Raw genomic sequence first — 15,821 nt, forward strand, 5'->3', positions numbered from 1 at the left:
TGAAGTCTAGGGAAAGAACTGAAACTGGATCAAAATGATGGTGGTGTAAGTCTGGAGTAGTTGCAATGTTCCAAGCATGATTGGTCCATTCATTCTGAGAAATCTGTCTGATCTATGCATTTATTTTAAAGGTGTCAGCTGCTTGATTTGCTGTATCTTTTAAAATCTGGTATCATTCCCTCTGTGATCAGGACTTATGACCAGTATCCTTCAATGCAGGATGAGGAAGGCACAATAATTCAGTGCAACAGGGCTGAACCTTTTCTCTTTATCACTATGATTTTACTGCCTTCCATGTGTTTTCCCTTGATTTTCACCTGAATTACAGACAGCTGAATCAGGCCCATTCTGTTTTAATAGGAGACGACCCCAGAAAGCAAAATTCAGAGCTGGAACTGGATTTTGACCCCCACACTTAGGGCTGTACAAGTTTGAACCAAGTGTTCATTTCAAAATGTAGATCAGATTCAGAGTTCAAATATTCATCCTCTCCCTTTCTGATTTGGGACCTTTATTTTTTTCCCTTTTACCAATCCTCTCAATGCTCTTTCCCATTAGATGTGGGTGGGAAGTTGTAAGGCAGAATCAAAGCAATTCTTTGTTAGCACAGATCAAAAGAAACCTAACACAGCTGTGCCGTGAGAACCTGGATTGAGCCTGTTCTATGATGTTGGGTGGAGACAGGCTCTCTATGTCCTTCCTTACCTGCAGCCTGGGAGTAGCTGAGGGAGGGAGTGTGTGTGCTGAGGAGAGGGGGTTGTAGAGAGGAGGCTGCATGAGGGAACGGAAAAGGAGCTGCTGTCTGGCTGGAGGGGTAAACTAGCTAGGTAATTTGGGTGCAGACCTGCAGGTGGGGTGGAAAGGAATGGGTGTTTATTGATGAGGAAGTAGGTGGTTGTAGTAGTGAACCTGTGTGTTTTTTAGGCTTGGAGGCAGGAGTTGCCCTCCAGTGTTGTTTTTCTGGCAATTCTTTTCAGTGCCTGAGCATGTGGAGCTGTTGGCTGGTGCCAGCTTTTTGCTGGTTAGTACACCTGTGTGCAGGTAAGGAGTATCTCTTTGTGATCTTTTTCCATCTCCTCTTCTTTCCCATTTCTAATCCTCAAAAAAAAAAAATTAAGAGAAATTTATTTTTCCTTTGGAGGTTCAGGTGTCTTCTTCTTCCCTCACCCTGTTCTAATATTAGAGGAGTAGTAGTACTTAAAAGATTACTGCAAGCTCCCAGTGAAGTGAGCTCTGTCTCTGCTGGGAGCATTGGTGGGGTTGTAGGATCCCACCTCTAAGCATTTGCCCCTGCAGAAATCCTTGTTTACGCTTCATGAAAAGGTTCAGATCAATCTATACCCTCTTTAAGCTACTGTTACTACTAACCTTCTCTGGTGTTCCTCCAGGAGAGGTAGAGAATGACTATACCCTTTTCTGACCCTCTACAGAGCTTCCCAGTTGCACTTGAGATGGTATCAGACCTGTTCTGGAGGAACTTACACTATCCAGGGGTTCAAAAATGTTTGTGGCTTGCTGCTGATTAGCCACAGGAGGATGAGAAAGGGAGGAACTTTAATTCAGAAGTGTTCCCAGAAAAGGAAGCCTTCAACTTATCTGCTTGGGCTCTCCTGATAAAAGGGATTTCCTTAAGACTAAATTCAGTGGGAGAGCATTAGCTTTGGGTGTGGGTTTCTTGGGTCCAGATGAAACAGTCTACCCTAGACATCGTATTTGGGACACTCATTTTTCCCCATGTACAAAGGGAAGAACCAGAACTTGAACTGGGATGCTAAGAGGGAAGCCCTGACTAGGAGACACTCCCTGGTGGGGGAGGTCAGAAGCCTTGCCTTTTTGCCCTAAGCCCCTATCCAAGTTTTCTTTTGATACAGAATGGGTAAACTTCAGAACTCTAAGCTTTACATGCCAAGAAAACTGTTTCTTTCCAAGTTCTAGTCCAAACCCTTCTCCTACCCTTTTGAGTATATTTTAATAATAAAACTTGATGGTGGTCATAGTAAAAGAAGAGTTAACCAAGTGTTTCCATTTCTGACCTATTGTTTCCAGCTCAGAGTCTGAGGCCACAGATTGCAAGCCCCCAGCTGGCTACAAACAATCCCACCTTTACTACAGTTGCTTTAGAAAAACCTTTTTGTGTATTTGATGGCTTGCTGTCCCCAGGTAAATCCTATGAAGTATATCTGTATGCAATGATGGATTCTAGTAAGTATTTTATTTTATTTTATTTTCATAACTCTTTCTTTGTCTACCCCTCTCCTTTACCCATTTGAGAGACTTATGTGATGGGTGCTCAAATGTAATTCTTCAAGAACTTGTGGAATGCTTCAGTATGGGGTATGGTGGCAAGGTCAACTTGTAACTAAGAGCCTGGGTAAAAACTAATTCAAGTTCATAGATGTTTACCACTCACTAATAAACATCTCCTTTGGACTCAACAAGCTGAGGGTCTGATATCAATTCTTTACTTGGTATCACGATTGCCGACATCTGGGTTGGCAATAGGTTGTTGGCCAGTGTAAACCTGGAGCAGTCATGTTCTGTACAGTTTCTGCTGAGCACTCGGGAGAAGCTGACACAATATCAAATGGGTGTGGTCTGCAGGGAACACTTGCACAAGAGGAAAACGATTCCTTTAGGTGAGCCTGGTAGAGGGCCGGATTGCTACTCCAGTACTAGCTGCCCTGCTGTTAGACTGTAGACTCCAGGAGTATTTAGCAACACTTAGCAAATATTCAAGTTTGTTGGAACTCTATTTAAGTATAAACAAAAAAGCCTGTAAAATGTTGGCTGTGCATCTCCAAGTAAGATGAAATTAGTTTACATGATAGTTGCATAACTCCTAAAACAGTATTAAAAGCAACCAATAAGTCTTTCTCTTCTGGAGGGAGACAGGGCTTTTCTATACTTTGCTAGTGTCTGGTCTTGAGGAAAACTGAGCTGCCCATCCAAGTCTGCACTCAAGAGCCAGAAATTTTGCTGGGGAAGTTGCTCTGTGATCTTAAACACACTCTAGCATGGACAAGCCCATCAGGTCTGTCACCTAATTCCCTCCTCCCTCCCTCTGACAGCCATCCTGTCTTAAAGACAAGGGGGTTACTGAGTAACTTTAAGTTACTGAGTGGTAGTCTTGTAACATAAAGATGAGCCTGAAACATGGCATGCTCTCCCAGTAAGCACTGGAAATGAAAGCTTGGACTGTGGCTAGCCGGGCTACACGATGCTAATAACATAGGAAATAGAATGACCAGACACCTCTCCTACTGGAGGCTCCTGCCTTGGGCTGCAGTGAACTTGCCATGGCTGGCAAGAGCTGCAGTCAAAGGCTCTACTGTCCTGAGCATCATGGGGTTCTCTATTTTTTTTTTTTTTCTTTCTTAAGAACCAACTGTTACATTGGCTATAATACATGGACAGACTAAAACATTCTGTTGGATGTTTGGCTTGTCTCAAAAATGTGCTGCCTTGACTGCTGCTTTCCATGAAGTGCCTTGGATGCTATATTGACCCTTCTGCCTACAGCAGAGTGGAGCTATGCACACATTTTGCTATAATGGTGTCTGCTATAAAAAGACTGCTTAGAAGAAATACCTGCTAATTAAACGATGGGCAAAGAGGCATTTCTTCAACACTTGTATTTGCTTTTTGTCTTAAAAAATGGTATGTTGGCGCATCTTTAGAGGTCTGCTAAAGTTATGGGACCAGGTTTTATTTGCCAAGGATTTAAATTCCTCAAATCTTGATGGATGGTTAAGCTGTCTGCAGTGTTTGGCTGACTCCCTGCTTTTCAGGGACTACTTTGCATGTAAAGCCCTTGAAATATCTGAGGAAATGGAAACTTCTTTTTCTGGTAACTTGGATAGTGCTACAGTGTTACTATAATATCTGCAAACTGCTCTTATGGGCCTACATCACTGAGGAACAAAACTAGGCAATGAATTCAACTCTTTTTAGAAATTAGATGTAGGATTACTATAGCAATTGCTGTGGGGTTGCCAGGTGTTGTTTAGAGCGGTGGTGCTCAAACGTTTTTGTACAAGGACACATTTTGTAAACACCAGTAGCCAGTGCTGACCCAGTGCCCCTCGCATCCAACCTGCTGCCCCCTACCCCCAGGCTCCAGCCCCCCAGTGTGTGGGTTAGGGGGTGGGGGTGGGGGTGGAAATCTGCCAGCTTGCAAGAGAAAACTCATGGGTTCCCCATGCTTTTCTCCTTTTAATTGAAACACATTTCTAAAGTTTGTTTGTGATGCTTTCATATTTTCTTGCAACCTACTTTTGGGTTACAAACAATGGGTTGAGGAATGCTGGTTTAGAGGGTGAGCTTATGCTGCTTAATGCAGATATCAATGCTTAAAATTACTCTGCACTGAGAGGGGAGACAGTAATGATAGTGGGAACCAAAGAATCAAACCGTGTGTGGGGTTTGTTTGACTATGTTTCCCACCAGTCTATTGCCCCCCACTTCCTCACCTGCAAGAAAATCCAAAGACACAGAGAATCATGGAAACTAAACCAATCGCTTGAGTCTCTCTACTATATATATAGGTTAGTATCAAGTATTCTGCTGGGTGCATGCATTACACATAGCAAAAAACTTTGCCTGACTTGCCTCTGTGCTCATTCCTGTAGCTTAATGACCCTGGCTAAAAACCAGGGCTTCTAGTTTGGAAGGAAGACTTTTTTTTTTTTTTTTCTTTGCTTCCATTACCCCCAAATCACCCTTCCAAGATCTTCATTTAAGAAGTCTAATTAGATGTTGCCAAAACTGAATGGCGTCCCAGACTCAGCAGCTGCTCAATGAAATGGATGCTCCTGTGAACCACAGTGTGGAAAGAATATTTGTTTTACTGAGTGGCCAGAGAAGCTTCTATGCAGTGCTAGACCCAAGTCCATCTCCAGGGTTTTCCTCTGCAACTGCTCTGAGTGTATGCTAAAGACAACCCTGGCCATCTAAACTGGTGGTGTTTCCAGGCTTGGAGCATTTGGGTGGTCATGGTGTGTACTTGGGGATAATCTAGCCAGGACCTGCTGCTGGAGTGTAGATGTGCCTTAAAGCTCAATCTTGGCTCTTACATTTGGGGCTTCCGTCTCCTTTTACAGCAGAGAATATTCTTGTGACTGAATATGGCTCTGAGGGTTGAAATTTCTGGTTTTGGTGCAGAACTGACAGTTCCTCTACCTTTCCTAACTTAGACTCCAATCCCCTCCATAGCACTAGCCTGAAGGACTGCTGTATAAATGTTCAGAGGGAGAATGAATGAGAGCGAGGGAGCAGAACCTCAAGTGGAGCAGAGAGGGCAGTGACATGGTTCTGAAACTCCCAGGCCAGGTACAGACGTTCAAAAAGCCCAAGGTAGAATTGATCCAACTAACACTTTTTCCTATAAGTGGCATAGGTTAGATTGGTAGTGAACAGAACATGTTTGCCCTTTGCAGGAGTGTGCGGAGCAGAGTGTGCACACGCTGTCTGTACTAGCTAAGGCCAGCAGGTTGGAGGCACTCCTGCGGGCTCCATGGGCTTGGGCTGCTGGAGATGGCCAAGTGCCTGAGCCACTCCTGATTGCTTGCTAGGAATGGGCAAAAATTCCCCCCCGCCCTTCCCACTGCTGCATCCTCTGTCAGCTGCAGGCAGGCAGGGGGAGGGAGGAATGCTTGCCCATACCTGGCAGCCAGGTCCAGCCCTGGGGCTCCCCTTGCTTTTGGAAGTTATTCTGGGCTCCACATCAAGTCTGTATATACTGTGGGGTGCTTTGTGCTAGGGTTTGTGCAGGGACATGGACATTTTTTCTCCCCCCTCCTCGCTGCCCCCCACAACACATGCTTGTGGCTGACAGCTGGCCAGAGGCAGGAGGAAGGGCTGTCAAAAGGGATTGTGCTGACTCAACTTTGACAGCCCACTAAGCACTTACTTAGAGCAGCTGAGCACAGTATGAATGCTAGTATGCCTCCCTGAAAGGCAGGCTTAGCAGGAGGTTGCAAAAGGGTTTGGGATGCTGGTAGACAGCAACCTAACGTGAATTGATAGGGGATCTGGTACAGAAGCTTGGTTCACCGGTCTATTAAATCAATTGAAGTTTGAGTTCATGGTGATCCAGGTCTATCTTAGACTGGGTTTTGCCATTTTTAAACCAGTCTACATGTACCAAACTTCTGTTCAGTTATGGGTACAGATTATTTTTTGTTTTTTTTCTGTGAGTCTTTTCCTTTTCAGTCACTCGCACAGGTAAAAGTGTAATGTCTATACCTGACCCCAAGAAAAGGGAATGCAGAAGACTCATTGTTGTGCAAAGGGTTCAGCACTAATGAAGCTAGCTCCACTTCAGTCTTATTATGAGACACCGCTGTGAGAGGCAGATGCCCAATGCGTGCTCAACCCTGCTGCTTGGTGTCATGCTGGTGAATAGAATTGCAGGTGCTCTGTGTTTCCTACCTTGGGAAGGAGCAAAGGCACTGCTTACAAACACATGCTCCATTATTGGTGAGGGAACAAGTGTTGTTTCTGAGTCTGCAGCTCCTTGGCATCTGCTGTGACTGATAACACTGTGGCTGAAGTACTAACTTGAGTGGGATTGAGAGAAAAGGCAAGAGCTAACTGGGTATTGTTTGACATTGTCTCTATTTCCTTGACTTGGAGAGGAATATGGTGGTTCATGTTGGCAGGCAGATGGGAAGGACCTAGGATGCTTACTTATACAAATCTCTTGCAGTGAGCATGATCAGCTCAGCCGTGACTGACAACAGTAGCAAACCTCTGGACACCACTTTCCAGGAAGTCAACGGAGGCCAGCTTGGACCTTACAAGGCAGCAGTGTTAAATGTGCCTGACTGTGCATCGCCTCCCAAGCTAGCTGATATTAGAAATGTCAAAAAAGCTTCTGATGTCCTGAAACAGTACCTCTTCAGAGTGGGAGATGATGTCTCTTGTTTGTATGATCCAAACTTCCTAGGTGTCTGTAACCCACCTCTGGCTTCGGGTACCACCTACAGGTATGATCTCTGGGTACATGCAGATGTTTGCTGCAAGCCATGTGACAGTCAGTTGGATGCTTCAAGCCATAGATCAATGGCAAACATGCACAAGCTGCAAATGTCAGGAGCCCCACCAGGAACTTGGGTTAGAGGAAGCATCAGGGGGGCTAGCAGGTCCAGGGGATTTGCCTATCCAGGAGTGGGAGGGGTTGGGGGCTAAAAGTGGACTGGTCAGTGTTACGGAAGGGGAATAAGAAGAGCACAGTTCTAGGCCTGGGGAGAGTAGCTGGGCTTTCCCAGCTGCAGGGCTGCACTCCAAAAGTGTGCAGGCATTCAGCAGATAGACTAGGAACAGGTTAGCTCAAACTTGGCTCACCTTCTTAAGTGACCTAATTCTAGACATGGGCTGGCTTTGCTTTATTTTTATTTGCCTTATTTTAACCTCCCTGAACCTATTCACAGATAAGCACGTAGATGTACCTACTAGAGTTAGGTTGATCTACATGTGTATATTAATGCAAAGCAATAAACTCCAGCACATATCTCACCAGAGTGTATTGCTCCTGGGTGCCCTGTTTACATGTGTGGCTGGGACTGCAGAATGTTGAGCTAGGTCAGAGCAGCCCTGACTGGCAGGGGGCTGTTTTGGGGGGGGTCAGCCTGCTAGCCTGGTGCTGCTCTGACCCGCACCTGCGTAACTTGCTGTACAGAGAGCCTGGCAGGGGCATGAGGGTGCTTCAGTACAGGGCTAGCATGCAGGCAGCTCTGTCACTGAAGCACCCTCATGCTCCACGCAGCCAAGTCGACATCTACACATATGCTGTTGCACACACGCAACCTAAACTCTGCAGCAGGATATTTATTTTTACAAGTACTAACCTCCTGCAGAGTTTCCTGAGGCCTAATAGGGCCGCACATGCAGACACCAAAACATTTTGCTGTGGAGCTAATTGTGCAACTCCGTAGTAAACATCTCATGTAGAGTCGCCCAGCTTGGTCCACCTAAAATAGAAGGTACTTGCAGACATTACATTGGCAGGTGGCATAGTAACACTCAGTGCCAGCACTAATTTGGTAATCAGTCCAGCTAATACTACACAAATACAATGACTTAAACTGAAAAGTGGTAAGCAGCGCTAAAGCAGCTGCACTTGTCTGTTCTAGCGGGGGGTATCTTGACCGGTGCTGATCAGAACTTTCCACTAAAGGAGACCTCTGACAAAATGCAGGAAAAGTTCTCTCTCTGCCTGGATTCCTGTTAGGTCCCTGGATAGATGGCTAGCGTTCACTGTAGTTCTTGAGCACTCTACACCTGCTGTGGAGTGCAGTTTGCTTCTGAAACAAAACCCCACAGTTCTGCAAGAACTCCTTGTATGGGTTCTTCCCTCCTTTAGAGGAAAAACATCTGAAAAAGCCTTGTAGAATAACAACTTTTTTTTCACCATTTAATGCTTTCTCTACACTTCTCTTTAACAGAAGAGCTAGGTTTTAATAGGCTATCCAGACCCCCTTCTCAAACACCTCTGGAGTAATGGACAACGTTTGACGAACTGCCTCTGTGTGCATGTGTGTTGTTAAGCTTTTTTAATTGTTTATTCAATCTGGTTATCTCCAAAATATTAAAATATAAAGGCTTTGCTAGACATGCTAACAAACTTAGCCTTTCTTATCTCTGTTTTCGAGGTTTAAATACATCTTGGTAGATGTGACTTCGGGTATCATGAAAGATGAAACTCTCTGGTCTGAGCCAATCAAAACCAATAGTGGTAAGTCTCCCTAAGGGTTTCTGCTCCTATTTGGGAAGGAAGCTTGCTTTAGCATCCTCTTGGTTTAATAGTCTAAAAAGTCCTTGGAACAAAAAATTTTAGTGGTACAGAATGCTTTGAAGCTAGTAAGAGAAACTCCCTTTCTCCCTAGACCCTGAAAAACCCCCCATCAGTCATAGCAAAGATATAATGGCTAGAAGTCAGGAGATCTGGCTCCTATTTCTGCCTTTTTGTTCAGTGACTAATAATAGCCAAATCACTTCATACATGGTTTTTAATGTATGGTTAGGTATAATACCGATGTTGCAGAGCTAAACTTAAACTAATCTACTGAGTACTTTGATGTGAAGTCTTCAAGTGCCAAGTAGCAAAGCATACAGTATTTTGAATTACTATGACTTGTCTGTGAAGTAAGGTGACTTCCAGGGTTTGTCCATACAGTGGGAGCACTCTCTGCCTCCTCACTCGCGCAAGCATTTCTCAAGCACAGAAATGTGCTAATAAAGATACTCTGAAGTAGCTCTCAAAATAAGCTGGAGATGACAGTATCAAGGCTTCCCTAGCTTATATATATAAGCTTCCCTGCAGCTCCTGGCCTCTTGCTGGGAGGTCACAAGTGGAGTAATAATACTGTTTCCATTGATCTCTCTCCTAGTTAAAAAGTCTTCAACAATTGATACCTGGCCTGGTCGAAGGAGTGGAGGGATGATTGTCATAACCTCAATCCTGAGCGTCCTTATCTTTCTCCTCCTCGCAGGACTTTTTGCCTCTGTATTCTTTGCTATCATGTAAGTTATCACTATGCTTGCAGCCTGGGAACGTTAAATGAACAACCAAGTGCCTGAGCCTTTGAAGTAAACAGCATTTGTGAATGTCTTAAGATGAGAGCACAGTTCCGCTCACTAGCATGATGCAAGTGCTATTGGGGTTGTCCAAAGTGGGACACTACTCTCAATACCCTTCTGTTTTGGAATTTGACCCTCCCTCCAGATGGGGAAATCCTACTTATGATAATGGATAGTCTAAGGAAGCTAGTGCAAATCTCTCCTATATACTTTGTCACTTCTAAACCCTTCCGGAAAACTTCTGGGAAGGTCCTAAAGCAGCTGCATCTCTTATGGGGTAAATGCCACTTCACACAATTGTGTGTGCCTGGACACTGGCAGGGGCGGAAATGGGGTGGGGAGGAAGGGGAATGGAGGGTGGAGTGGTGCACTTGCACCCTACCCTCCCTGACCCTTCTACCCCCTTCTGATTCCTGGTCCATCCAAAGCTGAAATCCAGCTGCCTAGCAGTGACAGCAGCACTTCTATTGAGGCACCAGTGAGAGAATCAGTTGACTTAATGGCTCATTCTAATTTGCTTGACTTCTTCTAAACCAGGGCAGGGAAAATGGTGGATCCAGCCTGTGGCTGGACTCCATTTCCCAGCAGCCCCAGTGGTGATGGCTCCTGACTGCTGCTACATTCAGCCCCACTGGCTGGACAGTCGGCCCCACACTCACCTCTGGGGGTGGGACTGGTGTGGGGAGCACATGTGACCAGGTGGCTGGGATGGGGCTGCAGCCAAGAGCGGGATGGGTGGACTGGGCTGAGGAGCCCTCTTGACCTTGGGGTGGTGACAGCGTGGTGCTGGGGCTGGGGAAAGCCATGATCCATTGCTTATGTACCCCAGCAATGAACATGGGTTCTGCGGGCAGGGGCATGCAGGGAGCAGACTGGGGCTCTGCTCCAGCCCCCTTCTGTCAGCCCCTCAAGATCCTGGCCCTGGCTGTACCTTCCTGCCTGGCCATGCATCCTGACTGCATAGGTACTGGCTGGTTTCCATGGAGACCCTGGGATCTTGGGGTGGTAACAGTGCAAGGATGGGGCAGAACCACAATGCACTCTTCACACACAACTGGGATTCTGTCATGGCCTTGCACTGTCATGGCCCCACAATCCTCAGATCTCCATGGACATGGGCAGGGCATGCAGCTGGGGAGGAAGCTGTGGCCAGGGTCTGGATCTTGGGATGCTGACAGCACAGGGCCAGGGCAGAACTGCAGTCAGCTTCCTGAGTGCCTCTGCCTAGGGAACCCGCACCCGTTGCAAGGGCATGCAGGCAGCAGATCATGGCTCTAGCCTGGACATGTGTTGTCACCACCCCTAGACTCCAGGGTCTCCTCAGCGCTGTCTACCTGTTTTGCTCCCAGCTGTGGTCCCATCCCACCTGCCTGGCTGCATGCCCTGCCTGTGCAGATCCCACCCCCGGTGGTGGGTACAGGGTGGGTTGGTCAGGTTGCCTAGGCAGTGGGGTTAGGTCTGGTAGTGGCAGCCAGAAGGAGCTGCTGCTGCTAGGAAATGGAGTCCCCCATGGGCCAAGTCTGGCCTGCAGACCACAGTTTGCTGACCCTGTTCTCAACTGTTCACTCCACAGGTGCTAGCAACTCTTTTCTTTTACATGGTCTTTTAATGGTTCCATTATTCCGGCTATCTCTACTTCTGCAATGCTGCTGTCTGTTAGCTGCTTCTAGTAACATAGCTCCCATTTCACAGCCCCTGCAGACCATGTTTTAAACTATAGTTAATATTTTCATACTCAAGTTTATTTTTAACTTGGGTGAATGTTAGCTCAGGTGTGGAACTTGTTTTCAATGAAGCATTGAATGCACTGCCAGATGCTTTAGAAAGCACTTTTGTTTTATGCATCTGAAAGAGATGTACATTTTAACTGTAATGTCTTTGAGTTATTTTGCCTACTTTATTGTGTGTTTTAGATCACTAGATATGATGTAGCAGATTAAGTCACATTCCAACATTTTTCTTTCCTCCATCCTAAACTAAATAATATAGCTCTAGGTCCCCAACATTATTGGTGAAGCTTCTAGTTACATTTTTATCCAGGTAAAAAGAGTTCTGTTGCATAATTTGGATGAACCAACCATCATCATCTCCAACCCCCCCTTTATCAAAATCCTAGATCAGGACACTGGTCTTCTGCTTCCTGGAAAGGAGATAAGTCCCTGAAGAGAATAAAGCTGACCTTGTCACCTAACTAACGCCACCTTAGTCTACTACTAATTGGCCTCCAGGATCCTATGTGCATGTGAAAATAGCTATCAAGCCTCACGGGTCTAGAATGAGATCAGGAAAAGGAACTTAATAACAATCAAAATGAGAACTCATGGGTTAACTCTACCTTGTGCAACAAGTAGCTTGATGTTACTTGTGCAGTCAATACTAGTATTTTTTTTTTTTTTTTTTTTTTAGTATTCTGCAGTCTGTGGGCTTTGTCTAGTATGTACAAATTACTGCAGGAATTGGATGCTGGCAGAACAATAGGCCTTAAAAGCTAGCTATTAGGACTCCTGTGTTTTGTTTTTTGTTTGTTTTTAAATAAGATAAAGGATTGGGGGTTTTTAATGCTTAGTGCATGTGTTTTCCTTAATTTTGATTTGTGATGTCACACCTGGGTTTCAGCTCTAACAGGGAATCCTTTTTCTCCAATCATATAGGGGATCAGAAGACTCTGCTACTACAGAAACCAGGCACATATCTCAAACTGTCCAGCAGGTTGCACCACGACCTCAGGCCAGCTCTGATAGAGCAGACCAGTGAGACTTCAGCTTTTGCTTGTACCAGGTTAATGCCACTGGAACACAATTGAACAGCTACAGCTGTATTAAATTAAAGCATTGCTTCTTCTACTGAACTCTGATCCAAAGATTACTGAACAGGAGTCTAATCACTCAAACTGAGCGGTACACTTGCCACAGTCTGGACTGTATTCTATCAGCTTCTGCAGTGGGTAACATCACTTGCTTCACTAGACTGCAGTTGCAAAGAGCTCCTTGCTTCTACCCTGCCACTTGCTGCTTTTGTATCCAATGAAGGACTCAAAACTGTAGTTTTGTCCTTGTTCTTCAGGCTAGAAAGACTAGCAGTAAAACTTTGGCCAAAGTCCCGACAACTTTCAACTTAACAAGTATAAGCTTGGGTCGTATAGTGAACAATGATCCTTGCTGTATAGTTTTTAAACTGAACTCATGCTGTTGGTGTAAGGTCCATCTTGGATTCCTGTTAATAAAAAAGACTAACTTGTGGACATCCTGTAACAAGGGCCCTGTTGTGAGAGAACTGCACTTCCTGGTTATAACATAGCGGAGCTAATCTTTTGACCACTTACCTAAATAGTTGACTTGGGCCTCCATGAAGAATCAAAGATTTTTGTTGTTGTTGTTTTGTTTTTTAAAGCAGTAACTAAAACAATCAAACTAAAACAAGTGCAGCAGCCCTTACTGAGAAGAAGAAACAAGGGGTAATGATGCCACCTAATTGGTAATCACAGGATGAGAAATGTACCTACTCCCAGTAATCTTGACTTCTGCAAATTTCCCCTGAGCCTTGAAAAGCCAGACAAAAGTAGTTGCCCTTAAAGAGTAGCAACTCTGGTATAGCATCTGTATGGAACATTTCCATTTGGAGCTGGGCAGCCTTGTCTCAGACAGAAGTGTTGTCTCAATACCATCTTCTAACCCTAGGCCTGCCACTGAGGGGAGCAAGCAAGCAAAGTTTATTTGGCTTGCACATCTGAAACCTGTAGTTAAGCTGTGTAAAATGAGTGACTTGGGAGTGTCCCTCTGTGCCACATTCTGTGAGTGTCTCTCTCTCAAGTGTGTTTTATAGAAAGCCATATATTTTGCTGCCCAGCTAATTAGGATCTGACGTATGGAAGTAGTGACATGTTTCCCAACAATATTAGGCTAACAGTTGCTTTGAAGGTAGATGGCTGGCTACCATGCCAGCCTAACACATTTTCTACAAAGATACTTAAGCGAATTTGATTGGATCCCTCAGCTAACTGCTTGTCTAATACTATGAGAAGCAAACTCAGACCACAAGCCTGAGAGCTGTAGTGCTTTCTTCTATAGCTACATTTAAGTATGAGCTTCTTTAGGGTGAAGTTCTATTTGAAGTCAAGTCTCCCTCCCCCTTTCCCCACACTCTCAATTTATTAGTCATGCATGTCTACTTTGAAGCCTTATCTCATGCAGTTTGTGTATAGCAGCAGCTCGATTCTGCTGTAACTAAATGCATATTCATAAATATGTTGCCGACACTGAGACTTCGTCCTACTTTGGTATGAAAAATCTGGGTAACACTGTCTCAGTCTAGCAAACACTGATTACTTCACAGTCAACAGTGATGATCTGAATCTGTTAATCCTGCATTGCTGTAAATACATGTAAAGAAAAAGCTGCTGGTGTGTGTGCAATGGTCTTTTTTGTTTTGTTTGCATACTGTTCTGCCCATTTAGTAGTTAAAGAGTATGTCTTAAATGAAAAACTTCAGGAAAATTAAATATTGCTGCTGAGTATTATTGTGTAGCTCACTAAAGTCAAAATTATACAGATAAGGTGGGTATAGTCTGGTAGAGTTGGGCTGACCTAGCAAAAAGGTCAGTGTAGCATTTAATGGGTATGCTACTGGCCCCGAAGTAAAAGGCTGGGGGAGTAGTGACGGGAGCTCTGGCTGCCCTCTAATCAAAGGTCAGACTCATCATTCTGTTGTTAGTTCACACTCTTATTTTTTTTTTTTCCAACCTCTTCTAATTGGAGGGAGACTGTAGTGTTATGTTGTACATTATGTTCTACACTGTCTGTAGAAAGCTCTCACATGTTGCACCTTTCCAGTGCACATCTTGAATAGTCTATTCTCTATTGCAGATGGGGCTCTGAGGAAGCTCCTTCACTTAAGTTGTTTGTTTATTACTTTAGGATATGTCCCCAGCAATAATATGGTAGGATGTGTCAAGGCTGCAATAGTAAAAGTGTTCCATTAAGAAAAGTCTTCAGGGTTCTCCTGTTCAAAATCACAGATATCCAGGAATGAATTTGGTATTTTTTTGAGAACTGGGGGCAAAATCATACTAGCAGCAGATTTCTCACAGTATTTACATAATGGAACCGTGGTGACTTGTACAAATCCATAAAAGAGGATTTAAATGATGCTCATGTTTTATCAGTAAGACAAAAAAATAAAATCAAGGTGAAGGGTTTGTCCAGACCTAGCAGCCCAGCAGTATCGTAGTTGCAGTATGGTAGTTGAAAGGATCTCGAGGCATCCCAGAGTGCTGTGGCAGCCTAGTTGAGAAGGGCATGCAAGGGAACCCTATATGTAACCTTTATCCTCCCCAGCCTGAATGAGCAGGTATCTATTTACAACAGTGTCAACCAGGGGCAGTCTTCAGGAGAAGTTGAGACCCGTGGTGCTTAAGGTTTTGGCCCTGTGGGTCAGTTGAATACCACAGGACTAGTCTGTGGACCAGATAGAGCCCTATGCCAACCTTAAGTGCCAGGTTCTGGTTTTGGGGCCCTGCACCACCCCTGCCCAGCCCAGCATGCCAGGATTGGGCCCCATGCAGGATTGTGGATCCATGGGGAGACCTGCAGGTTGAGCACCCCTGGTCTAGATGCTACAGAGAAGCTTAAACTCACACCTTTGCATTTAACTACTCTGCCTTGGTGCCCCTCCTTTAAAAAGGCTTCAGGTGGAAGTGATACCCCATAGTGCTGGGCTCATATAAACAAAGTAAGAAAATACTTGTGTTGGAGTGCTCCTCTCCACAGAAGTGGATATAACCCTACTTGAATTAACCTGTACCAAGCAGAGGTGATTAAGGTTTTGTACACTCCTGTTTCATTCCTGGTCTTCAACATGTCTCACATTTTAGTCCTGACCTTCCTTGGAGCAGAGACTTACAATCAGGCTAACTCATGACACTGTGGTGGGAGGAAAAACAGGTGCTAAGATGAGACTACAAAGGCAGTTTTTTGCCTTAAGTCAAGGTCTAAGGCTCAAATTTTGAGTCTCTGAGAGTAGATGGCAAAAGCATTAAATTTACATCACATGCCCAATCCTAACGTGCCTTCAGTCCAGGCTCCAGCTAGATTGTTGTGGAATGTTGTTCCGGGCCTGTTTAACAGATTCATTGTACTGCAATGTGCTCTAGTTAAAAATTGCAGCCAGGGTTATGAGCTAGTAGATAGATATGTGGCTGAACTCGTCTGTGAAGCTTGTCAAGTTTGGGTGTGGAGGGAGGAAGA

The 15,821-nt window shown here is 44.8% G+C and overlaps 1 protein-coding gene across 2 annotated transcripts; it reads left to right on the forward strand.

Annotated features, from left to right (window-relative positions):
• Positions 1 to 692: 692 nt before the first annotated feature.
• Positions 693 to 14,234, forward strand: UPK3A (uroplakin 3A). 2 transcript variants are annotated; one of them, XM_090043799.1, is made up of 7 exons: positions 693 to 827; positions 978 to 1,041; positions 2,047 to 2,202; positions 6,707 to 6,986; positions 8,652 to 8,734; positions 9,390 to 9,522; positions 12,231 to 14,234. In XM_090043799.1, exons 2-7 carry the CDS (start codon positions 987 to 989, stop codon positions 12,331 to 12,333), a joined length of 810 nt encoding a protein of 269 aa, XP_089899925.1. In that variant the 5' UTR covers positions 693 to 827; positions 978 to 986; the 3' UTR covers positions 12,334 to 14,234. The 2 variants fall into 2 exon arrangements, with proteins under 2 accessions (XP_089899925.1, XP_089899926.1); XM_090043800.1 differs by having other exon boundaries at positions 785 to 827; positions 925 to 1,041.
• Positions 14,235 to 15,821: the final 1,587 nt, after the last annotated feature.

The sequence above is a fragment of the Crocodylus siamensis genome, chromosome 4 (assembly GCF_052110815.1).
Source record: "Crocodylus siamensis isolate JL-2025a chromosome 4, ASM5211081v1, whole genome shotgun sequence".
Classification (NCBI taxonomy): Eukaryota; Metazoa; Chordata; order Crocodylia; family Crocodylidae; genus Crocodylus; species Crocodylus siamensis.

Excerpts from the sequence above, each read along its gene's own strand:
- UPK3A (XM_090043799.1), top strand. The coding sequence starts at position 987 with ATGTGGAGCTGTTGGCTGGTGCCAGCTTTTTGCTGGTTAGTACACCTG. Across the intron at positions 1,042-2,046 it reads GTTAGTACACCTGTGTGCAG|CTCAGAGTCTGAGGCCACAG; the intron begins GTAAGGAGTATC and ends TATTGTTTCCAG. Across the intron at positions 2,203-6,706 it reads GTATGCAATGATGGATTCTA|TGAGCATGATCAGCTCAGCC; the intron begins GTAAGTATTTTA and ends AATCTCTTGCAG.